At 47.2% G+C, this 27,571-nt stretch overlaps 1 protein-coding gene across 2 annotated transcripts in view; it reads left to right on the top strand.

Annotated features, from left to right (window-relative positions):
• The window catches only part of NEDD9 (neural precursor cell expressed, developmentally down-regulated 9), a 121,430-nt gene extending 95,187 nt beyond the window's left edge, over positions 1-26,243 (top strand). For both annotated transcript variants that reach the window (XM_040249287.1, XM_040249286.1), the window contains exons 3-7: positions 15,438-15,539; positions 16,457-16,558; positions 17,526-18,743; positions 20,920-21,009; positions 23,748-26,243. In XM_040249287.1, coding sequence (XP_040105221.1) covers positions 15,438-15,539; positions 16,457-16,558; positions 17,526-18,743; positions 20,920-21,009; positions 23,748-24,257 — 2,022 coding nt within the window. In that variant the 3' untranslated portion in view covers positions 24,258-26,243. The remainder of the gene's footprint in view (positions 1-15,437; positions 15,540-16,456; positions 16,559-17,525; positions 18,744-20,919; positions 21,010-23,747) is intronic.
• Positions 26,244-27,571: the final 1,328 nt, after the last annotated feature.

Below are 27,571 nucleotides of genomic sequence, written 5' to 3'. Positions count from 1 at the left end.
TTCTTTGAACATATCGCTTTTACTAACTGGTGGATTTAGATTTCCTTTGCATCTTTCTCAAATCAGTTTTGGGCTAAATTATAAATTCCACTAAGGCAGGCAGAGGCCACGGCTGGCTCTCTTATTTTTTTTTAACTTTTTATTTTGTATGGGGGTATAACTGATTAACAGTGCTGTGATAGTTTCAGGTGAACAGCAAAGGGACTCAGCCATGAGTATGCATGCATCCGTCCTCCCCCAGACTGCCCTCCCATCCAGGCTGATGTGGCTGCCTCTGTACAGCAGTAGGCCAAGCTCCTAGCAAACCATCAGCACACAGATAACAGCCAATGAGCGAATGCACGGCAGAAGCAAGGAAGGAGGCATTTAATTTGAGTTGACCTTTAAATAAACTGAACGGTGGCTCTGATCTTAGCACCCCTTCACCAGCACACACAAGCCAGATCCTGCATCCAGTGCATTAGTCTGTTAGGACACATGTCAGATAATACATGGTCCTTTTCCCCCAGGAGGGTCTTGGAGAATGTCATCATCTGTCTTCTGTAATCATAACTATCTGTTCACAACCAGTGAGCCTCTGAAGCATGACTGAGGTCACATTCAGCTTTTCTGAAGGCGTAACTTGTATGTATTTTGGAGAATTTACACAACAGGATAAGTTAACATTCGTATAGTCTTGAAAGAGGAGAACCAAATTGTTCCTACTGAGGAACAGAGCCTCCTTTGCATATGCTGCTATTTACCACCTTCCCTTCTCTGTGCTACCCATGAACTCCTATTCATACTTTAAAACCCATTTCAATGTCCATCTCCTCTGGGAAGCTTTCTCTGCACCCCAGCAATTTCTCCCTTCTTGAGGCTCCCAAAATATGTTGTAAATTTCCCCTAATCTTAAGGGAGCTCATGCGTGTGTGCTAAGTCGATTCAGTCACGTCTGACTCTTTGAGACCAACCCCATGGTCTGTAGCCCAGCCAGGATCCTCTGTCCATGGGATTCTCCAGGCAAGAACACTGGAGTGGGTTGCCCTTTCCTTCTCCAGGGGATCTTCCTGACCCAGGGATCAAACCCAAGCCTCTTACATCTCCTGTACTGGCAGGCGCGTTCTTACTTCCCTGGTGGCTCAGAGGTTAAAGCGTCCGCCTGCAATGCGGGAGACGTGGGTTTGATTCCTGGGTCGGGAAGGTCCCCTGGAGAAGGATATGGCAACCCACTCCAGTATTCTTGCCTGGAGAACCCCATGGACGGAGGAGCCTGGCGGGCTACAGTCCACGGGGTCACAAAGAGTTGGACACGACTAAGCGACTTCACTTTCACTTTCACCACCTTGGTAGTGATCAAGCACACTGAAACAGCCCACCTTTATACTGTGTATGATAGACTAGGCTGGGGGACGTTCTGCTTCCAGGTAGCACGCAGAAAACTCAGGTAACCTTTAAGACTTATCTAAACCCCATGACAACATCCTTATAAAGACTACTTCCTACCTTCCAAAATGAGACATAGCCCAGTATTGGCAGGAAATGATTCAGAGACTTTAGCCAGGTCTTCCAGGCCCATTCCTTGAAAGGTAATATAAGAACCATAAATAGCTGAAGCTACAATGTTTGTGCCTTCTTAGACGCTGAGTCATCATAAATTACACACACCCGCGCTCACACCCCCCCGAAGCCTTTGGTTAGGGGCAGAGGACTTCCCTTATTGGGATGTGAAGCATTGTGAAATCTGGTTGTCCAGGATAGCACTCAGATACCAGCCAGCTAGCTGCTATTAGCAGTATGACCTGTCTACCAACAAGTAAAAATAGATTAAAAGGAAATAGAGAAGATGAACTCGGACTCCACCTCACTTTCCTTTGTTCACTTCCTAGACAGACACATGGACACACACACACACACACACAAAACCATACATACACACCCTGAATAATATTGGGGAGAATCAGAGTTTGACGAGGTAAAGGGTACCTTCAGTTTCTTCACTTATAAATTCAATAAAATATGACCCTGTTCCAGAATTGTGCATTTCTAGATAAAGATAGTTCTAATTTAATGAATTTTCCCCCTTAATACATGGCTCTTTGGGGTATGCAGAAAAGTGGGCTTTCACCTAAAATCTCTACCTTCAAAGTCAAGATAAAATTTAAATCTTTAGGGACTTCCCTGGTGGTCCAGTGATTAAGGCAGGCAGGGGGCTCAGGTTAGATCCCTAGTCAGGGAACTACATCCCATATGCCCCAACTAAGATCTGATGCAACCAAATAATTTTTTTTTAATTTAAATCTTACACAAAATTGGAAGTCCTTGAGCATTTCAAGGATTCTGTGACATCACTTTAAAAATCAAAAGTATTTCTTCACCGTCAAGTCACCCACACCAGTGGGGTGAGCAAATTGTAACACCTCTTTCAAACAAAGGTCTTTTTTGTTTGGTCAGTGCCAAAGCCTTCAAACTCGGTTGCAACTGGTTACAAAGCTCAGAGATAATGCATATTTCTAGGAATGATTTAGTCACTTCTTACAGACTCACACCAAAGCAAAGAGAAGTAGTATTCGTCCTTCTAGAATGACTTCATGCTACGTGACTGCTTATCGGAGAGAACGGGTCAGCATCATAGGTAGTGTATTGTCCGGCCCAGTAGACAATGCTTTATTTGTGAGGTAGAGGAAAGAATACATACATTTTAGTGATTTGATGGTAAAATTGAGACACTATTGGTTGAACACATCTTCAAAGGCAGACTAGTTTGAGTACATTGTGCTTACAGAGGTAGGTGTAGTCAGAAATGCACCTGGGCGACTTTCCTGGCAGTCCAGTGGTTAAGACTCTGCTCTTCCGTTGCAGGGGGCACAGGTTTGATCCCTGGTGGGGAGCTCAAATTCTGCATGCCACACAGGGGTGGCCAAAAAATAGGAGAAAAAGGAAGAAATGCACTTGGTTCTGAATAGCTGTGCCATAAACCTCGTGGTCCCCCCCATCCAGAGAGAAAGGCTGCTCCTCCTGTCTTAAGTGTGACTCACTGCCCAGGTGTGACTCACTGCCCAGGTGTGACTCAGGATGGTATGTCTTCCTTCAAAGTTGTGACTCCAGCAACGTGTGAAGAGCTCAAGGAGTCTCCCCTTAAAGGGATCCCACAGTAGATCCGCTTTTGGAACAGAGAATCCCTTAGCAAGGCCATACTCACATCTGGTTTACTTGAATCATTCTTATGGTCCTTGGTTTCCTGACAGCATGGTACACTTAAACCAGCTATTTCTTAGAACAGTTTTTTGTTTTCACATTTACCACCAATTAACCTTGAGCATGTTATTAAGTTACTCATTGTTTTAAAGATCATTTTAGATCTAAAGTTGTGGTAACCGGGGATCCCTTGGAGCTTGGTTGCATGTTAGGGATGTTACATACATAATCTCATGTAGTTCCCCTAATGGCTTCCTAAGGCGTTCCTCACCACCTCCACTTTCCAGGGGTGGGCTCTGAGGCCTGAGACATGACCTCGCTGATGGATGTAGTTCTAGGAAGACATCGGGTTCATATTTGAGCCCACGTCTGTCTGACTCTGAAGCTAATGACTTTCACATTCCAGCTAATGGCTGATGCTGCCAAGCCTTAAAGTGAGAGGCATATTTAAACATTCCTGAGCAATTCCAGCTCACCAGAGCCCTGGGTGCTAAAAAGCATCCTGTTGGCCAGAAAGAATGAAAGTCATTTCCAAAGGCTGCCACCTCGGATCCAGAGCATGGCCTGGAGGCTGAGGGAGTCGGAGTCAAGGACCCAGGATCTCCTGCTCCAGGGCAGGCTGACCCTTAGAAGCTCTGAGCGGGTCATCCGGATACCACTGAGAACACTGCCGTGATGGCTTTCTCTGCCATTGGAAACACCATCTTTTCTAATGACTTTAAATCACTCCAAGTGGATAAATTCATTTAAGCAGATGCAGTCAAATCTCCCAGAACCGGCTTGCCAGTGAAAGGGGCACCCCCCAAAACAAGCTCCCCAGATCTCAAGTTTTGCTTCTCGAATAAGGAAGTAACTTTCTTTTAGAAGTATTTATTTGTGAAGTTAGAGAGGTGATGTTGTTGTTGTTTAATAGCTAAGTCGTGTCCAACTCTTTTGCGACCCCCATGGACTGTAGCCCACCAGGCTCCTCTGTCTATGGAGGTTTCCCAGACAAGAATACTGGAGTAGGTTGCCATTTCCTCCTCCAGGGGATCTTCCAGACCCAGGGATCGAACCCACATTTCCTGCATTGGCAGGCGGATTCTTGACCGCTGAGCCACCTGGGAAGCCCGAAGTTAGAGAGGTAATGTCTCATTTGTTCGCTGTGAAGCCTGTGAACACTGTGCAGTCTCCATGGCCTGGAGCAGAGGGGGAGGGCACGCCCCTGTCATCACCCAGCTGAATAACCTCTGAACTTGAGTCCCCTCGGCTGTGAAATGGGGAGTAGGGTTGGGTTGTCGCTTAATGGTCTTAGCTAAAATTTTATGACCCAGATATCCTCATCTGATTCTTTTCCCAGAGTCTCTTGAAAAGTTTAATTACATGACCTGGCCTTAAGATTCTTAAGAAAGAAGAAAAGACAGCTGGGCGTTGATGTCAGTTTCAGTTGACGCCTCCCTTTGGGCAGGTCCTTCTTACACCCTTCCTTTAGGATCCCACCCACCTTCTTATCTGGAAACCAGTCTCCCTTAGAAGGCAGAACCATGTCTTAAAGAGCAAGGAGTAGACAGGAGCACCGGGGTAGGGGGCAGGATGGGGAGCCAGGGGGCAGTGGAGTTAGTCCCATACAGAGAACACTTTCCAGGAGCATCTCATGGCTGCCTTGTTACCAAGAACTCAGAGAGTGTCATCCTGGGACTCATGTTCTGCCCATTTTCCGTTTACTCCTCCGGGCTCGGCGGGGGCCCTTGATGGGTCTGGTGCCTTTTGAAGCAACAGCCCTGCCACAGCCCTGGGTCAGCGCCTTTCAGATCTGCCACCAGGTTCTGCCGTGTGAGCCGCCTCTACCTGCCATCACCTTTTTCTCCCAGTTAAGTCACAGCATCTTCCTTCATCCTATTTAGGAGGAAATGGTACCCAGAGGCATCTGGGTGCAGAAATTCTCACCCTTCCCTCTTCCCATCATCACATCCCTTTCAGGCAGTCTGTGAGCACCTCTCTGAAAAATCCAAGTCAAAATCTAGATTTCGTGCTTCGTGTATTGTTGAATTTACTTGGACAAGAAAAGAACCAACATGCTTGCGCCTTTTATAGTTTTCACTCAAAGAACATTTCGGGCCTCGGGATATATATATATTTTTTTAAATGGCTGTGCTGTGCCCAGCTCTGTTGTGGGCTGTATTCAGCCCCGTCCAGAGAAAGACCTCAAACACTTGCAAAAACCGGACGTCATTTCCCATCGTGTTCTTTCACGTTTAAATGCTCTTAGCTGCTCTCTGGCACTTGGTCACTGCATAACTAAATATTGCTTTAGCACTTGCTACACAAAGCGCTTCCTGAAAGCAGCGGGGAGACGTGCTGGGGTCTAACAATCGGGCCACTGTTTGCACAGAGTTGTTTGCCGTCCAAACGCCATGTCAAAGGAGCAGGACCCAAGAGCGCCGTTCCACCTCTGAGTTTCAGTGACATTTTTCTCTTTTGGAAAAAGGACCCGGCCGTGATTTTCACGTGGCTAGCAAAAGGTTTCGTTCTAGCCTAAAACCAGACATCCAATGTCCTTGAAGGAAAGTCGATCACCTCCCCAAATACAGGGGGAGAGCTCTCGATGCACACGGGAGGAGCAGTAGGAAGGGTTAACCATGGACACGGCCCAGGAGGGTGTACTTCTAAGGCCAGACTCAGTTTTCATTATATTGTTGCTATGCGAGTAAATAAATGAGCTCACTGCTACACCCAAGCGGAGCAGAGAGAATTTATAGAGAATTAATAAATCCAGCGTAGGCAACTTGTGGCATTTCCTCCAGTCGGAGAAAAGCAAGAAGTCATCTTGTATTTTAAACAGACAAACCCCTGTAACCTTGCAGTTTCTGAAAATGGGATCCAAGCTCTCATGAGCGGACACTGATAATACTGATGTTTCTTTTCCTGGGGCTTTCTTTAAAGGGAACGGGTCACACCGTCCATGGGCTTTAAGACAAAGAGGTTATTATAAGATGGAATAAATATTGTGGTGGCTCTGTTAATGCTTTTTAAGGGCATTTAGGTGAAATAAGTCCCTTCCAACAGACAGTTTTTGAAATCGAAATACCCTTGTTAATGCACAAGTCCCAGAGACAGTATAAATAAAACACGGTGTCAAGGGATTAAAGATAGGAAGCCATCTAATTTTACTTTCTGTATATATCTAGGAAAATTCAAAAAGAGGACTGCTAATCGGTGAGGGCTGCTTTTGAATTCAGACGGTCTTTGGTGCTGTTAGCGTCAGGGTGATGAATATGTGCTGTAACCACTATGGTGCTTTTTCACTTCTCATCAGTCACCCATTACATTTCCTGAGCACCACCTGGGTTGCCCAGTTCTTGCTGAGGCCTTAGGGCAGAGCACCAGGAGCTGGTCACACACATTCCTGCTCTGCTGCTTTCAAGGGTCAGCTCCACTGGTCCATTACTGAGGCGTTGTGTGTGTTAAGTCGTTTCATTCGTGTCCGACTCTTTGCAAACCTATGGACCGAAGCCCCCCAGGCTCTTCTGTCCATGGGATTCTCCAGGAAAAAATACTGGAGTGGGTTGCCATGCCCTCCTCCAGGGGATTTTTCCGACCCAGGGATCAAACCCACATCTCTTACGTCTCCTGCATTGGCAGGCGTGTTCTTTACCACTAGTGCCACCAGGGAGGTGTTATCTGGGTATCAGAAGCAAGGGATTGTGGAATTCAGACCATTCCTAATGTTGCTTTGGACTGTAGAGAGGGACACGGAATTAAATCATAGAACACAGAGATTCAGTTACAGAAGACTCCTTCCTACCCCTCCAAGTGGAATTTCTTATTATTTTTTAAAATGTTGTTAAAACTTAAATCCTATTTTTGCGATTTTGTGATTTTTTTATAAATACATACATCAACTGTAGAACCATAAATAATAATAGCAATAACAGTAATAAAATATTAGGGGACTTCCCTGGAGCCCATCCAGTGGTTATAAGACTTTACCTTCCAGTGCAGGCAGTGTGGGTCCGATCCCTAGCGGAGAAGTTAAGATCCCACATGCCTTGCGGCCGAAAACACAAAACGTAGAACAGAAGCAATACTGTAACAAATCCAACAAAGACTTTTTATAAATGGTCCGCATCAGAGCTTCCCTGGTGGCTCAGTGGTGAAGGATCTGCCTGCCAATGCAAGAGACATGGGTTTGATCCCCGGTCGGGGAAGATCCCACATGCTGCAGAGCAACTAAGCCGGGGCACCACAGCTATTGAGCCTGGGAGCCGCCAGTGAGCCCACGTGCTGCAGTTACTAAAGCCTGCACTGCATGCCGTGAGGCCTCACTGCACAACAAGAGAAGCCACTAGAATGAGAAAGAAGCCTTCGCACCCGACGAGACAGCCGCCCGTGCACTCCCCACCTAGAGAAAAGCCTGCACGAAGCAGCCAACACCCAGCACAGCCAAAAATAAACAAATTTTAAAATCAGTTTTTAAATGATCCACATCAAAAACTAAAAAATAAAAAGTTAGTAAAAGCTACAAGAACAGGACCGATGGTGCTGAAGTTCCTTGTGCTCCTCCGTATCCCGGCCTGGGCTCTCATGCACTCCGCTCAATGCTTTCTCTCAAGCGGGAGGAATTTACTGCATCCTTTTTCCTGTTTTTTGTTCTTCCTTCCTGTTGCTGGGAGCATGGAAGGAGGGAAAGAGTCAAAACAGGAGCGTGAGTTGGTTGGCGGAGGGAGATGAGAATTTGTGGTAAGTACATGGGCTGGGGCAAGGGAGTGCAGAACGTGAGGGGGCCTGAGACCCTATTAATGGGCTTTCACCGGGTTGAGGGCGGGCAGGATCTGCCTTCATTTGCGCCTCAGCCATCTCTCTCCCCACTTTGCTCGCGGCCCCTGAATGGCTAGCGTCTTGCTGAAGCTCCCCTAACCACAGGGCCTCTGCTCTGCAGCGCCCTCTCCCCAGCGCCCACCAGCTCTGCTTTAAGAAGGTTCAGTGGATGTCCATGGGAAGCAGTGCCTCCAGGGAGACTCGCTGAGACCTTGGTACAAGTGATGCCCTGTGAACAGAAGTTGTCTGGAAAGGAAGTGTTTTGCTTCTGAACATTCCTCATGCATATGCGCCCCACTTCTCCGTGAGAGCCTGTTGACAGACCCAGCCCACTGAAAAGAAATCCACCGAGGAGAAACTCAATAGTCTCTTGGATTAGGTTCTTTGCTGTTTTTCTCTTGGATAAATTTCTACATCTCTCAGATTACAAAGCACGCTTTCTCTTGGGGTTTCCTACCGGTGTGTCTTGTGCTGTTGTGATTGTGATAACTGAGACCATGGCAACACTGATATGACCAAAGTAAAACAGTAATCCCAGTAAATCCACTCATGATCACCAGGGCCAAAGTCTTTGTCATGTCCTGCTTTAGTGTGAAATTTCCACGGCCTCATTGACCCCTTCGGGAACACTTTATACGTTTGCGAAGGTCAGTGTCTTTCTACATGACTTCGATCTTAGGATGATTAAATTTGGTTTTCTCCTACTGTTTAGTCATGTAACATTTTGAAAGCAAGTGGCTTTGAGATTTGTGGCCAGACATCCTGATCCTATTAGGAAGGAAGCAGGAATTGGCTGTTTTGTTCTTGTTTCTCTTGCCTGTCTCCTGCATTCCTGGTTATCTTTGATTGTGTGTTGCACATTGTGTTTTTTTAAATATTGGTAGAAATAATCGAAGACCTATAAAGATGTTCTGTACTTTCAGAGAGGATTTCACTTCTCTCTGCCAGCCTCACAAGCGCACATAAATCTGATCTCAGGCTTTGAGATGTTCTTCCCCACCATGATGACTTAAAACCTAGCTCAGGCCTGTACAAGGGTAGGTTCTCTTCCAGTTAATCCTTATTTTCCCATGCAGCCATTAAGATCCCAACCCAAACTGGAGGATGGTTTTCATGGTTTCTACCTTGACAAGCTCTCAAGTCCCCTCACCCATAGAAGCTGAAAAAACACAATGTATCTTCTCATACCTATTTTAGGTCAGCAAATGCCCAGAAGAAAGCAACCTCAAAATTCAGGCCTCTCTTTGTGAATTTCTTCTCTTCTTTCCTTTTCTTTGTCTTCTTTTTAAAATTTATTTGGCTGCACCAGACCTTAGTTGTGTCACACGAGATCTTCATCACGTCATGTGGGACCTTTTCAGGGGGCAGGCTCAGTGGGTCCACAGCATGTGGGATCTTAGTTCCCTAACCAGGGATCGAACCTGCACCCCTGGCATTGCAAGGCAGATTCTTAACCACTAGACCACCAGGGAAGTTGCCCCTTCTCCACTTTTCTATTTTGACCTGGTAATTCTTTACTATCTTTTAATTTTTGATACCTCAGAGGATTTTTCATATCATCTCCTCACTTTTTTAAAGCTGTCTTCATTAGGATGGTTGATCTGAATTACCTAGTGCCCAATTTAAGTCCAAAAGTAAAATCTGCATAACCTAGGTAACGATTATGATAAAGATAGCTGAGGCTTACAATTTTAGGCTATGCCAGGTACCCCTATGTACTTGATGTCACTTAATACTCCTAATAGCCTATAAGTATTATCATTTATGTGTTACTAACGAGGAAGCAAGCTTCCCTGGTGGCTCAGGTGGTAAAGAATCTGCCTGCAATGCAGGAGACGTGGGTTCAATCCCTGAGTCAGGAAGATCCCCTGGAGAAGGAAATGGCAACCCACTCCCAGTATTCTTGCATGGGAAATCCAATGGACAGAGGAGCCTGTGAGGTCACAGAAGAGTCAGACTCGATTTAGCGACCAAACAGCAGTGAGGGAACAGGCTTAGAAGGGCAAATGCTTTGGCCATGCTCTCATGGCTGCTAAGCGGCATAACCAGGGTCCACACCCAGCTCTGCCTGCATCCAGCCTATGTTCTCAATCACTCCCCTCGTCAGACCTGATCCTTTCAACGGGCCAGAGACCCAGTGTGACCTTGGCCTTCGGTCCGAGGTTTCATGTGACATGGGCCTGTCCCCTATTTTCAGAACTAGAGAAAGCATGACCCCTGTTCTACTGTATCTTCTTTCTGATGTAAAGGCAAAAGGCAGAGTTTGTTTTCATTTCTTTTTGCAAAGCTCCCGCATATGTTTCTGGCTTACAGCTGAGAAGAATGCAGGTGTTTGGGTCACATGCGGGCTCTGGACTGGGGGAAAGGAAACCGCCAGAGAGTGGGGCAGGTGATAAAATGCTTCCATGGTTTCTGATTGGCCACCTCTACCCAAGACTCCCCCTGCTTTGTTTGCCACCCCACTGGCACAGCACTGCCCTGCATGGCTGATAAGACGTGCCCCTCCTCCCACGGGTCCCACTCACCCCAGGGCTGACCTATCTGGAAACCAGCCTCATCCTCTGTAACTCCCCTCTGCAGAGACACATCCCTTTGCTTAAGAAAAGTCTCGAGTTCTCTTTAGTTCATGACTATATTCAGTCCATGGTGGTGGTGGTTTAGTCGCTAAGTTGTGTCCGACTCTTGCAACCCCATGGACTGTAGCCCACCAGGCTCTTCTGTCCATCAGATTTCCCAGGCAAGAATACTGCAGTGGATTGCCATTTCCTTCTCCAGGAGATCTTCCTGACCCAGGAATTAAACCCAGGTCTCCAGCATTGCAGGCAGATTCTTTACCAGCTGGGCTATGAGGGAAGCTATATTCAGTCCATACGTTTATCCAAGATCTACTATGTTCAAAGCACTTTCTCGGCCCTGTCTCCGTGTCGACAGTGAGAAGAAAAGAGATGAGATAGTTTGAAACAGTCAAACCTCAAGGGATAAGCGCTGTTAGAGATGTAAGTACACACACAGTCAGTTCCAAGGAGGGAAATGTATCTGTCTGGGAAGGGCTTTGTGGGAGAGGGGCACTCAGGTTGGCCCCAAAAAGTGAATAAAATTTGCAGAGGAGGAAAGAAAGTCGAGCATCTTGTACAGACACAGCATGAGTGAAAGCTCAGAGGTGTGGCACACAGGGTTCCTGTGAAAAATGGAGTGCTTCCGCCTCGCCAAAGCACAGAGCTGGTGAAGAGCTTTTGGCTTCTACCCTCAGACTGAGGCGGGTGAGGGAGGAAGAAATACACAGATGAAAGTCAGGACTGGCACCTGGGGGCCAGAGGCACGTGTCATGGGCAAAGATGCTGTTTGAAATAGTTGAGCCAGTTTTGAAAATCAGATATCACATAAAAACCCAGATTTCTGGCTTCTCGTGAAAATTGGAAAGATCTGGCAACCCAGGGAGTATTTTTTTCAAGATGGCAGTTGGCTGGAGCTGAGGACTGGCTGCCACCTCTCAGAAGGGGAGGAATTCTGTGCTCCCAGCCCAAGATCTCAGCTTGTCTCTCCCTTCCCCCGACCTGCTCAGCACACAGGCAGCTCAGCATCAGGCCTGGGCCCTGCTACAGGTGCAGACTCGGGCCAACGGAATGTAGAGACATGGTTGACAGACCCAGGCTCCGTCCCGGGCCAGTGACTTGCACACCTAGTGGTTTTCAGTGTCCCCTCGCTCTCACTGCCACCCTAGACACACACACCCCATCTTTCAAATTTCAGCATGCACGGGTCTCAAAATTGAGACATGGAAGTCTTAATAGTGTCTCTAAAGAGCTCATGCTGGGCAGAATCTGAAGCAGAAAATGACGTGAACTAAACTTTGGGACAGGGTAAGCCCTGAGCATTTTCTTGCCTTTTCTACAAGCAGAATTAGTAGATTTCATTATATGTACGTTAATATACAATATTTGTTTTTCTCTTTCTGCCTTACTTCACTGTCTATAACAGGCTCTGGATTCATCCACCTCACCAGAACTGACTCAAATGCATTCCTTTTTATGGCTGAGTAATATTCCATTGTATATATGTACCATAACTTCTTTATCCATTCATCTGTTGATGGACATCTAGGTTGGTTCCATGCCCTGGCTATTATCAATGGTGCTACAATGAACACTGGGGTACATGTGTCTTTTTCAATTATGGTCTTCTCAGAGTATATCCCCAGTAGTGAGATTGCTGGGTCATAGGGAAGCAACACAACATTGAAAAGCAATTGTCTTCCAATAATTTTTTTTAAATCTGAAAAAAAAATTAGTAGCGAGTTAAGATAACCCTGGTTTCCAAATATTTGATCTTCCCCTACTGGGATCCAGCCTTAGAGATTTACTCAATGGACTGTCCCCTTTCTACATGTCTACAGTCTGCCCTTTGCACCATAGCTCTTTTCAGAGATCCATCTTCAGACTCTTCCATTAGTTGACGCGAATGACAGGTATACAAACAAACATCCCAGGAAGGATGGATTTCTCGCCTGGACAGAAAACCCTCTGCAGGGGAACCAGGAAGACAGTTTCAGGTGCAGCTGGTCACAGAGCCTCGGGAAGCCCACAGTTTGCCCCCTCTTTGTGGCATCACTAAGGAATTAAGAGGTCACTTTGGTAATTCCTAAGGCTAAGCCCTTGTAACTATAAATAAGTACGCAGAAGGAAAGGAATGCAGGAAAGAAAAACAAACGGAGGGAGAAAGGAAATGAAAAGCCTGACCTGATTTCATTGAGAAAATTAGTTTTAAGACACCCTTTGTGTGGAGCAGTGGCATCCTTGCCACTGGCAGCCTTGCCTGCCGTGCAAACGCCCAGGAGATTTCGCCCCAAATATATGTTTCCCTGAGCCAGACCTTGATGTTCCTCCTAGGTTGAGGTTCAGTGATCCTGGAAGAGAAAGGTTTTTGTGGGCTTTGTCAAGCAGAAAGAAACTGGCCTTTTAAACCACAAAACTGGATACTTTGTAAGGTACAGAACAGTCAGCACTTTGCTCTGAGGAGAGAACACGCAATTGGCATGAAAGTGACCCAAGCAGTGGGGTGAGGAGGAGACAGTCCAGAAGGGGAAGGCGTCCAGCTCCTCGTCCTCCCAGGCGGCACAGGGGACCTCACGCTATGCTCCGCCCACGTCTGACCAGATGCACGCCCGGGTCCCCTCTCCGTGCCATTTGAGAACCGATGTGAATTGGATGGTCACGTCGAGGGAGGCTGTATTTTGTTGGCTTTTCGCCCCTGTGGTTTTCACCATCTGTTTCTTTTAATGCATAAACAAAGAAAATGACTGGTTTGGAATGCAAAGTTGAAGAAAAAAAAAAAAAGATGACCACAGGCATCCTCTAAATGAAAAAGAGGGAGCATGCAGGAGTTCAGTGACATTTGTCAGGAAGTGAGGCGTTAGATACTGGGGAGCTCGGATGCTCTCTGCCAGGGACCATCCGCACAGGCAAGGCAAAGCCTTGCAGGGGACCCGCCTTCCTGAGACGGCACCTCCTGTTTACATGTACCAAGGGCTATTTTCAGATACCAGCACCACCCCATCTGTCTCCCAGCCCCCCCTCCATTTTTCAAACTAAAGATGAAACCCTTCGGCTGGCCTTCAGCATAACCAGCCTTGATTTTCCATTAGCATTATTACTAACTTGGCAGCCTTGGATAGAATCCACTCTTAGAAGCTTGTAGACTGAACAAAAGCAGGGTTGTGAGTAGGTCCTATTAAAGAGCCAAAACAGAGAGCTATAAATAGAGGAGCTGATGAGACAGAGGAAGAGAAGGTACTTCATGTCTCTCCTGGACAATAGTGAGTGAAGAAAAAAAAAAAAAATCATCTAAGGGCATGGGGAACACAGTGTATCTTTCTTGAGGGACCAGCATCCTGCTTTAAAAAGGAAGGCTTGCTCTGCACGATACAGTAGCCACTTTGTGAAACGGTTCTGTATGCTCTGTGCCAACAAACCTTAAAGCAGGAGACTCCTTTTTCAAACCGAGGCAGTGGAGAGATGGGCTGGGCTGGTGGCTGCATGCTAATCTCTTTTACCTTCATTGCAAGACATAATCAGCTACAAGCACCAGGGATTTAAAGAGCAAATTGAACCCAGGCATTTAGAGCCTCCAGGGAGAAGGGCACTGGCACTTTTGGCTGAGTTCCACCCATTTCAGGGTAAGATGGATATGAGCATTTTTCGCATACTTTCGCAGGCAGCCTGACGCCAGAGTTTTCACATTAGAGAAAGGATAAACGACGATGGTTTCTCAGGGAACAACCAGCTCTTCCTAATCTGTGATGTCTGTTCTCACAAATGTCCCAGACAATACTGAGCTGGGTGCTGTTAGCATGTCGCCCCACAGGGGTGAGGCAGACACAAGACCCTGGTCATTTAGAAGCTCGGGGGGGGATTATATTTTCAAGTTCCAGTCATTTCTCTACCCATGCTTAGGACACAGTGGGGCGTGTAGATATGAAAATACGAGCCTGGCGGGTGAGGTTTGTTTCATTGACATTAGTTCCAGATGCTGGGCTGCGATGAGTGTGTCTGACATCTGACATCACTTGGTTGTGGGCACCGTCTGGACATTTGCTTCCCTGGTGGAAATGGGAAAACGATTAGACCTGAACTCTCTTCCTGGTCAGCTCCAGGACTCAATATTTCATGCATTTCATTCTTTAGCATGAAAGCTCCTGGAGGCTTCTCAGGACAGTGCTGTGCAAGCTTTAGCTTCATAAACCTATGGAATTCATGGCGTATGGAATTTTAGTTGTAATCATAATCACGTCAGATGAAGAAGCTTCCTGGGGAAGGTATGAGAGGAATTTTAAGTGGTTCAACTGTATTTACATTCTTCACTTTACAAATGGTTTCAGAGCCCCGCCTTTTTTTATCTTTTCTTTTCATTATGCTGTGCTCCTGAGGGTTGATCTGGGACTTTCATAATTTAAACACAATTCTCCCTTCAAAGGGACTTCTCAGGTGGCTCAGTGGGCAAAATCCTCTTGCAATGCAGGAGATGCAGGTTCGATTCCTGGGTCAGGAAAATCCCCTGGAGGAGGAAATGGAAACCGACTCTAGTATTCTTGCCAGGAGAATCCCATGGACAGAGGAGTCTGGTGAGCTACAGTCCAGGGGGTCGCAGAGTTGGCAACAACTGAAGCGAATGAGAAAGGAAACTCCCTTCAAGTACCTTTTGGGAATCAGGACTTGGTCTGACCACCTTTGAGGTGATTTTATTAGCATGAGGAAGGCAGAGAGATTTCAGGGCCTGGTTCTTCCCTGGGATTCAAGAGGGACTTGAAAGTTGACTGGCTTGGTGTCTCCTCGTCTCCTTCCTTTGGTCTCCTCCCTCTTCCTTTTCTCCCTAGTCAGGGAGAGATGGGGGCGGAGCGTCTGATTACGAGGCTTTGCGACGCCCTCAGGACTTGGCTTGGAAGTTTACTCGTGTCTCGCCATCCACAGGTGATCACGCCGGTTAGGACAAGCCATGGCTATGTGTACGAGTACCCGACCAGATATCAAAAGGACGTCTACGATGTCCCTCCTTTCCAGACGGCTCACGGGGTGCGTACCAAGAACACGGTCGTAACCCGGCGGGGGGGACCTCGGGGCAGCTTTCTTTCTGGGCTCCAGAGGAAAGGAAAGTTCACAAAATCTGCACATTTCATGTTAAGCTTTATTTAGGTTGTCTATCCAGGGGCCAGGATTACTTGTTTTCTGGATTTGCTTTATTAAGGAATCCCAGGCTTTGATCTCACAAAGCTTTTCTTGCTTACCATTTTCTCAGGGAGCGTAAAGTTTAAACTACACTTTAAAATACAGACAGTGTTGGGGATTCCCTGGAGATCCAAAGGTTAGGGGGCACAGGTTGGATCCCTGCTCAGGAAACCAAGATCCCCTCATGCTGTGTGGTGCAGCCATAAACCATTAAATTAATTTAAAAAATAATAAAGTGCACACAGGGCAGATTTTTTTTTCACCTAAGATCATTTTTATACTCAATCTAAGTCAAAGAATCCAAAATTGAAAAATTCCATCAATTTTTATTACATAGAATTCAGCCAAAGAGCAAGGGAATACATAACCTGGTAAACATATCCATCATTAAAAGGTTAGTACATAACAAAATAACAAGTAGTACTTTTCTTGGTGGCTCAGTCGTAAAGAAACCGCCTGCCAGTGCAGGAGACATGGGTTCGATCCCTGGTCCCAGAAGATCCCATGTGCCACGGAGCAACTCAGCCTGTGAGCCACAACCAAGCCTATGCTCTAGAGCCGGGGCTCTGCAATAGGAAAAGCCCCCAAAACTCGAAGCCCCCGCATGGCAACTAAAGAGCAGCCTCCTCGCGCCATCACTGGAGAAAAGCCACGCAGCAAGAAAGACAGCACGGCCGAAAATAGATGTGTAAATTAAAAAAAAAAAAAAAAACATAAAAATGACAAGTATTTCCACGCTGGCTAACTCAGGTGTTTCTCCCCAGGTGTACGACATCCCGCCGTCCTCTGTGAAGGGCCCTGTGTTTTCTGTCCCTGTGGGAGAGATAAAGCCTCAAGGGGTCTATGACATCCCTCCTAGCAAAGGGGTAAGTGAGCTACTGCAGAAGCTGCCAAAAGCGCGCACGCGCACGTGTGTGTATAAGCGTGCACACACTGAGATAATCCAAAGAGGAAAAAACTTGTCTTTGTGTGCAAGAACAGGGAGGGAAGGGGAGCCAGGGCGTAAGAAGAGACAACAAAGATGACTGTAGGGATTCCATATTTAACCCCCTTCCCCGTAAGAAAATGGGGCAGTCAATAAGGCGAGCCAGTAGGAAGGAAAAGCAATCAATTCTGTTTGGCAAGCAACTCAAATATGTCCTATGGTGGTGGTGTAGCCAAGTCGTGTCTGACTCTTTTCAGTCCCATGGACTGTAGGCCGCCAGGCTCCTCTGTCCATGGGATTCTCCAGGCAGGAATACTGGCGTGGGTGGGTTGCCATGCCCTCCTCCAAGGGATCTTCCAGACCCAGGGATCGAACCCAGGCAGCACCGCAGGCAGATTCTTCACCGACTGAGTGAGCAGGAAAGCCTATATGTCACATGGCTCGTGTCTATACAGGACGTCACAGATGACTCAGGCTGTGTACACGCATACAGCTTTGGAGTCACTGTGGGCTACGCCGGCACAGGAAGTACAGTTATCCCGATTCCACATAAGAGGGAACTGCATCTCAGACCCTTTCAGCAGCTGATTGAGCATCACCCCCACTGGCAGGTCCGGGAGGAGACCTCGGGTCTCCTGACACGTGGGCCAGGAACCCTGAGAGCAGCTGAGGCAGGAGGGTCCACACAGGGCAGCGGGGTGTCCAGGGGAGGGCGCCCTCCACAGAGGGTGGGGACGAGAGCCCTGTGCAGCCTCGGGAGACACCTAGTGCCTGGAGCAGAGGGGCAGGGGGCGGGGGGGGGCACCCGGGAGGACCGCTGGCCCTCGTGGGGACGCACCGCGCGGTTTCTGCACTGCCGCTTAGACCAGCACAGCAGATAACAGCGTCCTTGTCCGCTTGCTTCCCAGGGATACTCCACTCCACCCTCCGGCTACAGAGACGAGGCCGGGCTCCGGGAGAAAGAGTACGACTTCCCGCCTTCGATGAGACAAGCGGGCAGGCCCGAGGGTGTCTACGACATCCCCCCGACAGGCGCCAAGCCCCTGGGGAAGGACCTGCACCCTAAGTACAACGGCGACGCCCCCGGAGCTGCTGAGCTGGCCCCACGGAGACACGGCGCATCCCTGACCCAACCGGCCCCCCAGCCGGGCCCACCCGTGGCCTCCCAGAACAACGATGCCTACGACATCCCCCGGGGCGTCCAGTTTCTGGAAGCGCCAGCAGAGACTGGCGAGAAGGCCAGCCCGGAAGAGAGGGACGGGGTGTACGACGTGCCACTGCACCAGCCACCGGAAGCCAAGGGCCCCGCGGATGTGGTGGACGGCATCAACCGGCTGTCCTTCTCCAGCACGGGCAGCACGCGGAGCACCATGTCTACGTCCTCCACCACCTCCAAGGAGTCCTCGCTGTCCACCTCCCCGGCGCAGGACAGAAGGCTCTTCCTGGACCCTGACGCAGCCCTCGAGCGGCTGCTCCGGCTGCAGCAAGCCCTGGATGGGGCCGTCTCCAGCCTGATGGCGCTGGTCACCACTGACTGGCGGAGCTATGGCTACATGGAGCGGCATGTCAACGGGGTCCGCGCCGCCGTGGACAGGGTGGAGCTGGCCCTCAGGGACTACCTGCACTTCGCGCAGGGCGCCTCGGCGAACGCCGCCTGCCTCCCCGAGCTTGTCCTCCACCACAAGGTGAAGCGCGAGCTCCAGAGGCTGGAGGACTCCCACCAGATCCTGGGCCAGACCAGCCACGAGCTGAGTGAGTGCGGCTGGTCCCTGAACGTGCTGGCCGTCCACAAGCCCCACAACAAGTGGGACAGCCTGGACCGCTTCGTGATGGTGGCCAAGACCGTGCCGGACGACGCCAAGCAGCTCACCACAACCATCAGCACCAACACCGAGGCCCTCTTCAGACCCAGCCCCGGGAAGGGCGGGCCGGAGAGCGTCACGAATTCCACTGAGTACCCGCCCGCCGGCTCCCCGGGGCAGCTGCTGCCTGCCGGGGACCACAAGGCCCCCGCCCTCAACAAGCCACTGCCCCCCAGCCTGGGCAAGGAGCAGCCCCCCGACTGTAGCAGCAGCAATGGCTCTGAAAGGAGCTGGATGGATGACTATGACTATGTCCACCTGCAGGTAAAGACTCCAGACTCCTAAGGCACCGATATTCACATGCAGGGGCCTGGGGCTCACACCTGTAAGATGTAGACTAGACCATTGAAGTGGAGACCACAATTAAAGGCTCAGGAACACAGTTAGTGGTTCACAGTCTGGAGGTGGTGGTATCCAGTAGGAAGAACACTGGTCTGAGGATCCAGAGGCCTCTAGACTTCCAGGACACTGACTGTGTCACCAACTTATGTAAACTCACCTGACTTCCTCATTTGCCAAATGAATGAAGCCCAGAGTTGAATTAGATCTGATTGATATGCCTCAGGCAAGCAAGAAGAGACCAGCCACCTCCGACCCAAGTAGGATAGTGCTAAGTCGCTTCAGTTGTGTCCAACTCTCTGTGACCCCATGGACCGTCACCCGCCAGCTGCCTCTGTCCATGGGATTCTCCAGGCAAGAATACTGGAATGGGTTGCCATGCCCTCCTCCAGAGGATCTTCCCAACCCAGAGGTTGAACCCAAGTTTTCCATGGCTCCAGCATGGAAGGCAGATTCTTTACCGCTGAGCCACCAGGGAAGCCCCAAGTAGAGCATTGGGCCCTTGAATAGTCAGGCCAGCTCCACTTATATTCACATTTCACTGTATGGTTCTACAGGTTATTTAATTTGAAGAAAAAAAGAGGAGGAGGAGTGGGGTGCTTCACTGTTTTAGAAAAAAAGATTCAAAAACCTCTGCATTAGAAAATTTTCTAAGTTCCCTTCAGCTCTGTAATCTGTGTGTGTGTGTGTGTGTGTGTGTGTGTATGTAATTACTCACAGAGAAACTTAACCCCACCGTAGACTTACTTTGAAGACCACTGGGCATTTACCAATTGATCTAGAAGTTAACCTGCTTATGGGAAGTCAGGCCATCACAATCTGCCTCCTACAAGTGACAGTTCTACCAGATTGACCCAGGATCATGACAGCTTGCCCTTTCCCTTCAGGGAATTAAAACATTCTACAAGATCCGTTATTTAGAATTTGGCTTACTATCTCATTCCGCTATTCTTTTCATTTGACTGACAGCCATGGATTGTCCCAAGGACTACTGAACATCGCTCCATTGTGTGCAGCAGGGGGAGGGGAGAGCAGAGTCACACCTTGTGCTGAAGAGCAGTGTGGGGCGAGAGTAGATGGAGGCATTAAACACCTCTCCAGGAACTCCCCTGGCAGTCCCGGAGTTAAGTCTTGGCACTTCCAGTGCAGCGGGCACAGCTCCGGTCTCTGGTCAGGGAATTAAGACCCCACATGCCGTGTGGCTGGGCCAAAAGATACAAACAAACAATAACAACAAATGCCATTCACCCAGCTGGTTGACCCACTCTGCATTTTGGAAAATACTAATTTGGTGTAGAGCTGCACATAATTTGAAGAGACTAGAAATGTAATGTGGCCCACATTTAGACCTGCAGGGGCTTCCCTGGTGGCTGAGAAGGTAAAGAATCTGCCTGCAATGCTAGAGACCTGGGTTCTACCCCTGGGTGGGGAAGATTCCCTGAAGAAGGGAATGGCCACCCACTCCCATATTCTTGCCTGGAGAATTCCATGGACAGAGGAGCCTGGCAGGGTAAAATCCGTGGGGTCAACTGAGCAACTGACACTTTCACTTTGGGACTTTCCAGGTGGCACTAGTGGTAAAGAACCCGCCTGCCAATGCAGGAGACATAAGAGGTGCAGGTTTGATCCCTGGGTTGGGAAGAGCCCATGGAGGAGGGCATGGCAACCCACTCCAGTATTCATGTCTTGAGAATCTCATGGACAGAGGAGCCTGGTGGGCTACAGTCCATTGGGTCACATAGGGTCAGACACGACTGAAGCAACTGAGCAGGAGGTTTATGGGTTTGCAAATAATCTATTAGGAAAGAACCCTGAGAAAAAGTACTGCTTAAGGAGGTTGGGGGGAGTTGGGGTCATAAATAGTCCTACAAAAATGGTAAATGGAGCGGAGAGCATGGCGCCCCATATGGAAATGGATCTTCGTTTTCACTTCTGATCTACACAGTGACTCTGGAAGTCCAGATGAGACCCTAACCGGTCGTGCAGGAAGTTTCCAAAGCAGTGGAAAGGAGCAGAGAATATGTATGTTTGTCAATGAAGCTGTTAGCATAAGTGAATCATAGTGGTGATGTAATGTTTTGTTTACGTTGAAAAATAATAGGGGAAGGAGGAGTTCGAGAGGCAACAGAAGGAGCTCTTGGAAAAAGAAAATATCATCAAACAGAATAAGATGCAGCTGGAACATCATCAGGTACGTTCAATCGGAACAAAAACTATTCAGTGTTGAAAAGACTTCCCATTTAATCAGAAAGGTACGGCTTCAAAAGATTGTGATTTTGATCCTTCCAGTACACTTTAGCAAAAATAGGGTATAAGAACAAAAAGAAGGTTTTATGGCCTTGGTAATCCAGCTGGGTTTACCTGCACTCTGTTCAAATAGCAGCTTTCCAGGCCAAGCCTGTACGTCTAACACATTAGGACTGCTTGGGTTAAGGCAGTTGGTCTCAAGGAGCAAGACCCACTCAAACTGGCCCAAGCAAATGGGTTTTATAGTAAAGCCCTAGTGGGAGAACTCAAGAACAGAAAATGAAGGTAGAGCCACATCTGAAAGAACTAGGACTGTCCATTCCCTCTCCTTTCTGTACTTCCTTTGCTTCTCTCTCAATTGACTTCCTTTGCCTCTGTTTGCTGGCAGTTTCCTCTGCTTCTGTACTCATTTGGCTTCCCTGGAACTTTTACAGAACCCATAAAGGGCCACTCAAAGTCTTTTCTGTAGATAGGTTTTCATCTCGGCTTCCTAAGCTAATAACTCCTTCTGTGGTTTATAAAATCCCCGCCAAAAGAAAGTCTGAGCCATATCCATCTGTCCGTCTCCTTCTCCCCTCTTTCCCTCTGTCTCTCCCACTCAAGCCCATGGCTTGGCTATCCTTGGTCCAGTCTAAGGGTTGAAGGGCAGGATTCAATGTTTTCAAAATATATCCAAGTCCATTTACTAAGGGCTTCGGGCAAGGCACTTTGATTCAAAAGTTGGGCATGAGTGCGGCAAGTAATAATGGGTATTGCTAATGTAAGGGCATAAAAAAAAAACAAGAAATGGATCGAGGATTTCTAGGCCTTTTAAGATGAACTGAAATGGTGTCCAGAGACATGAAATAGCACACAGAACTCAGGAAACCAGAGTTCCAATCTGTGCTTCCTCACCAACCAACTATGTGACCTTAGGCAAGTCACTTAATCTCCCCAAACATCAATTATTTCTCTATAAAGTGAGAAAATCCCTCTCCCCTCCATCTAATGAGATGATATGTTTATGAACATACTTGGAAAAGCATAAGCTAACTATGCTGAAGCATCACGCTGTTTATATTTGCTTTGGCGTTTGGCCAAGTTAAGACTGCAGGGCTTTAGGGGACTTGTTGGAATCATAGTAATTCCTAAGAAGAAACCAGAGTCTAAGGAAAAGGAAAGCTCACTGTGTGTTTCTCAGGGGAGAAGCTGGGTGAGGTTAGCCATGCTCAGACTCAACCCTATTTGAGGGCAGGAGATTGACTGACTCCTAAACTCCAGTGATGGATAGTCTTTGCATGCCAAAGAGAGTCTCTCCTGACACTTGGTGCAATAGCTGGAAATTATTATCATTGCATTTTAAATAATACACCATCTAGGAGCAATGAGAGAAGGGAGAAAGTTAACACTGAGTCTGACCTGCTGTGAGGTCCCTTCCTTTAGACAGTGTTGAGGGTCTAGGTGTTATGAGCCCAATCAGTGTTCAGATCCTTTAGAGAAGATCTCTTCCACAGTGCACGTGTATTTGTATGCATTTGCTGTTTTCTTGTTTAGTCGTGTCCTACTCTTTGTGACGCCATGGACTGTAGCCCATCAGGCTCCTCTGTCCATGGGATTCTCCAGGCAAGAATACTGGAACGGGTTGCCATTTCCTTCTCCAGCAAATTTTCCTGACCCAGGGATCGAACTCAAGTCTCCTGCATTGGCAGGCAGATTCTTTACCACTGAGTCACCTGGTAAGCCTTATTTATATGCATTAGTCATCCCTGTGTTGCTGGATAATGACATTTATAAATCTGGACAGAAAGAGTAGGAGAAATAAAAAAGGGTCATGGATTATCTTTTATGTAAGTGTCTGAAAGGGACAAAGTCGAGGCTTTCCTCTAGAAGGAGCAACCAACATCAGTGGCTGACTTGACAAAGAGATCCCTATGTTTGCTTTTCCTAGCCACCACTCAATAAACATTTACCTAGAGCCTACATAATACCAAACATTATTCTAAGCACTTTGCAAATGTTAACTCACTTAACCTTCGTGAAGACGTAGGTAACTGTTGTTCAGTTGCTCATTCGTGTCTGACTCTGCAATTCCAAGGACTGCAGCACACCAGGCTTCCTTATCATTCACTATCTCCCGGAGTTTGCTCAAACTCATGTCCATTGAGTCGGTGAGGCCATCCAACCATCTCATCAGGGTGTGTAGCTCAGTGGTAGGGCATTTGACTGCAACCATCTCATCATCTGTTGCCCCGCTCTCCTCCTGTCTTCAATCTTTCCCAGCATCAGGGTCTTTTCCATTGACTTGGCTCTTCCCATCAGATGACCAAAGTATTGGAGCTTCCGCTTCAGCATCAGTCTTTCCAATGAATAGTCAGGGTTGATTTCCTTCAGGATTGACTGGTTTGATCTCTTTTCTGTCCAAGGGAGCTGGGTTGAAACCCTACCCTACCTTCCCTTCTGAGGACAGAAGACACCAATCGTGTCCAGTTGCAGAAGTCAGAGCTGGAGGATTCCTTAAGCATCCTCTTTCTCAACCTCTGCATTTTACAACTCAGGAAAGCCAGGCAACCTGACAAGGCCTGGCATCTAAAAAACCACCTGACGTAAACATCCCTGCCTTACAGCTACAAGCCCTGGTTAGTTTCCACTTCGGCACACACCGCCTTGTCCTTAACTAAGTCGGGCTTTTTTTCTCCCCTGCAGCTGAGTCAGTTCCAGCTGCTGGAACAAGAAATCACAAAGCCCGTGGAGAACGACATCTCCAAGTGGAAGCCGTCCCAGAGCCTCCCAACCACCAGCAGCGGCGTGAGCGCGCAGGACCGGCAGCTCCTCTGCTTCTACTATGACCAGTGCGAGACCCATTACATCTCCCTGCTCAATGCCATCGACGCACTCTTCAGCTGCCTCAGCTCGGCGCAGCCCCCGAGGATCTTCGTGGCCCACAGCAAGTTTGTCATCCTCAGTGCCCACAAACTGGTGTTCATCGGAGACACGCTGACCCGGCAGGTGGCCGCCCAGGATGTTCGCAACAAAGTGATGAACTCCAGCAACCAGCTGTGTGAGCAGCTCAAGACTATAGTTTTGGCTACCAAGACGGCCGCGCTCCACTACCCCAGTACCCCCGCCCTGCAGGAGATGGTCCACCAGGTGACCGACCTGTCCAGGAATGCACAGCTCTTCAAGCGCTCTCTGCTAGAGATGGCCACGTTTTGAGCGGAAGACGCAGGAAAGGGGGCAGTGCCTTGGGTTACTGAGGAAAACTGGAAAACACTCTCTGGTTTTTGTAAATCTTGTCTATTTTTGTAGATATTTTTGTATAAAAGTGAAAGACTTTCACATTTCATGGGTTAGATGGCATTCAGAAATTCAGGGAACTCCGGGCGGGGGGGTGGTGTGTGGCTCCCCCCCGCCACCCATGTTGTTCTTATGTACACATATAAGCATCTGAGACACAAATTGTACAGAATCTTATCCATGTGTGTGTGACTATGTGTTCACATTTGTTTGCAGATGTTTGTCTGATACATTCCATTAAGAACCATGAGATAAGAAGCACCTTAGGACGCACCTCCCAATGCTGCATTTTCTTTTTAGAAAAACCTACCAGCTGGTTGTAATATTGCTCTACATATACTCGTGATTGTTCGAGCCTGTCACTCTCAAGTCTGAGAGTACAGTGTATTTGCAAGTGTTCACCTTCCATAAGGAGGCGGGTTAATACCTTGTTTTCCTTTTTGAAAGCCCTTCCAGAATTGGCCGTCTCGGACATGTTATTGCAAGATGCCTCACTTCTGGTTAAAAAAAAAAAAGCCTCTTAGAAAGTTTCAGAAAGTCTTGATATATCTTAACCCAAACTCTGACACATTAGGTGCCAGAGGAGAGACACGTGTGTTTTGAGGCCGCTTCCTGATTAGCGCTGGGTTGTTTCAACACAGAGAGGACGCTGTCCCAATAAAAGAGGACCGTGTGTTCCCCAAAGACTTTCTTTTATGGCCCCACCAGGTGGCATGTGGGATCTTCGTTTCCAGACCAGGGTTGGAACCCATGCCCCCTGCATGGGGAGTTCAGAGTCTTTAACCACTGGGCCACCCAGGAAGTCCATCCCCAGGGCTTTTTGATCATCGGCATTTATGAATAATCTGGCCATGAGATTTTCCAAAGGACATTTTCAGATTTGCAAAAAAGCATATTGTTTGCAGCAGGAATTCCTAAAAACACATTGGACAATGATCATCCACAAAAGAAGGACGGTTCCACCTGAGTTGTAAGTGGAGGCCTTTCTGACTGTCATCATCCTCTTCGGTGCTCCTATCCCTGGTACCTGAGGGAAGCTGGCCAGTTCCTCAATCACCTAAAGGTTAGAGCCTCCAGGCTACATCTTACTCTTAAGAGAAGTCGTGGCCTGATCCTGTACCCTCCCTAAAACGTGCACACGCAGACCCAGCGCTCAGAGCAGTTGTCAGGAGCCCATCTAGGCTTTACAGCTCTGTCTGCCCAGTGACCCCATGAACAGCTCATTCACTGTCCCCCAGCTCAGCACAGCATCCATTCCACAGTCTGTCCTCTGATACATGCTGGGGTTGGCATAGCACAAACACATCACAAGCCGTCGGATTCATCATGGGGCAGATGAAACCGTTCCAACCCAATGGGTAAATGTATTCACATATCACCAAGTCAAGAAGCAAGTTATTTATGGTTTATCAGTCCAGTTTTCATTTAATGATCCCATTCCAGTCAATTGGAAAATGTTTGATTTGCAAAATATGCCTTGACTTAATTAAGCTTGCTTACTTTAGACAACCAAATTATTGGAACAGGAGAGGATTTAGGAAAGAAAGATATATGATCTAAGTGGGATTAAAGAAAAAAAAATCAGTGAAACTTATCCAGGAGGTTCTTTTCAGAATCAGTGTTGTAGTTCTCAACGTTCTATTCTGCCAAAAGAAGTCAGATTGCTGTAGGATAACCAAATGTGTGTGGAGGAAGGGGGTTGCTGAAAATCAGCAATGAGTTTGAAAAAGTGTCCTTGTAGATTTCATTGTATCGTGTATTTCTTAGGAGATGACTTGTTCTATGCTAAGAGGTGACATTTCATGTTTTCAAAACCAAAATGTTCAATCTGTATTAATCTCTTTCCCGTACTGTATATAGAGGCTATTTTTAAATCATTAAAATTTTGGATGTCTGTTTTCATAGGCCTTGGGTTTTCTTTTTCCATTTCTTTCTTTGTCACACAGTTAAATGTTAGCTTATTTTGGCACTCCTAACATAGAAAGTTAAATTATGGTGAGTTTATTAATACTATAGATCTGGATTTTTGAGTAAAATTGAGAGCTATTTGTTCATTTTGTGTCACTTCGGGATGTATTGCATTTGAAGAAAATTCTGGAATTTGTGAGCATTACCAAACCCAAATGTCTGGAAAAAGGCTTCTCTTCACCAAAAAGCCTGAATATTTAAATGGTAGGTGGGATGGTATCTGCTGTCATAATGTGAATGTACTATTCATGTCATTTTAGAATCAAAGCGAATTGCTCAATGCAGTCTTGAATAGACATCAAGAAATATTTAAAAGAAAACTATATTTGATGAAAATATATTCATAACCACATAAATTATCTTTAATGCTTGGCCCACTTTCATTCTGCTATCCTACTGAGAGTTACAGATAAACTATTTGAATATACCTTGAATATACTCTTTTCCCACATCTATAAACATTTCCAAAGAAAGTGTCAAGGCAGTTATTGGGAAATGGAAAGTCTTCTGGAAAAAAAAAAAAAATGGTGCTTGAAAAACTAGATCTCTGCATGGAAAAAGCAGAATATTTACCTTACACTCTACATAGAAGTTAACTCAAGTGCTCAAATGGATAATAGACCTGAACATGAAGCTTTAGTACTTCTAGAAGAAAACGACAGGAGAAAAATCTTTGTCACCTTAGGTAGACAAGAGTTCCTTAGGTAGAAAAAAAACATAAATCATAAAAAATTGATAAATTGGACTTCATCACAATTTAAAACTTTTCTAGGAAGACTATTAAGAAAACAAAAGGTCAAACCACAAACAGCAACAAAATATTTGTACCACCTCAGTGGCTCAGAGGTTAAAGCGTCTGCTTGCAATGCGGGAGACGTGGGTTCGATTCCTGGGTTAGGAAGATCCCCTGCAGAAGGAAATGGCAACCCACTCCAGCATTCTTACCTGGAGAACCCCATGGACAGAGAAGCCTGGTGGGCTACAGTCCACGGGGTCGCAGAGTTGGACACAGCTAAGCGACTTCACTCAGTTCACTCACAGCCCAAGATATGTATTAGAATAAGGATACAAATAACTAAATTTTTTAACTGGGCAAAAATTTTGAACAGAAATCTCACAAAAGAAGACATGTGAGGGACTTGCCTGGCGGTCCAGTGGTTAGCGTGCCAAGCTTCCTCTGTAGGGGGCATAGGTTCAATCCCTGATCAGGAAGTAAGATCTCACAAGCCAAGCAGCTAGCAAAAAAAGAAAAAGACATGAATATA

The sequence above is a fragment of the Oryx dammah genome, unplaced genomic scaffold, assembly GCF_014754425.2.
Source record: "Oryx dammah isolate SB20612 unplaced genomic scaffold, SCBI_Odam_1.1 HiC_scaffold_11, whole genome shotgun sequence".
In the NCBI taxonomy this organism is placed as follows: Eukaryota; Metazoa; Chordata; class Mammalia; order Artiodactyla; family Bovidae; genus Oryx; species Oryx dammah.
Note: the sequence above shows the minus strand (reverse complement) of the source record. Positions and strands in the feature narration are given on the sequence as shown.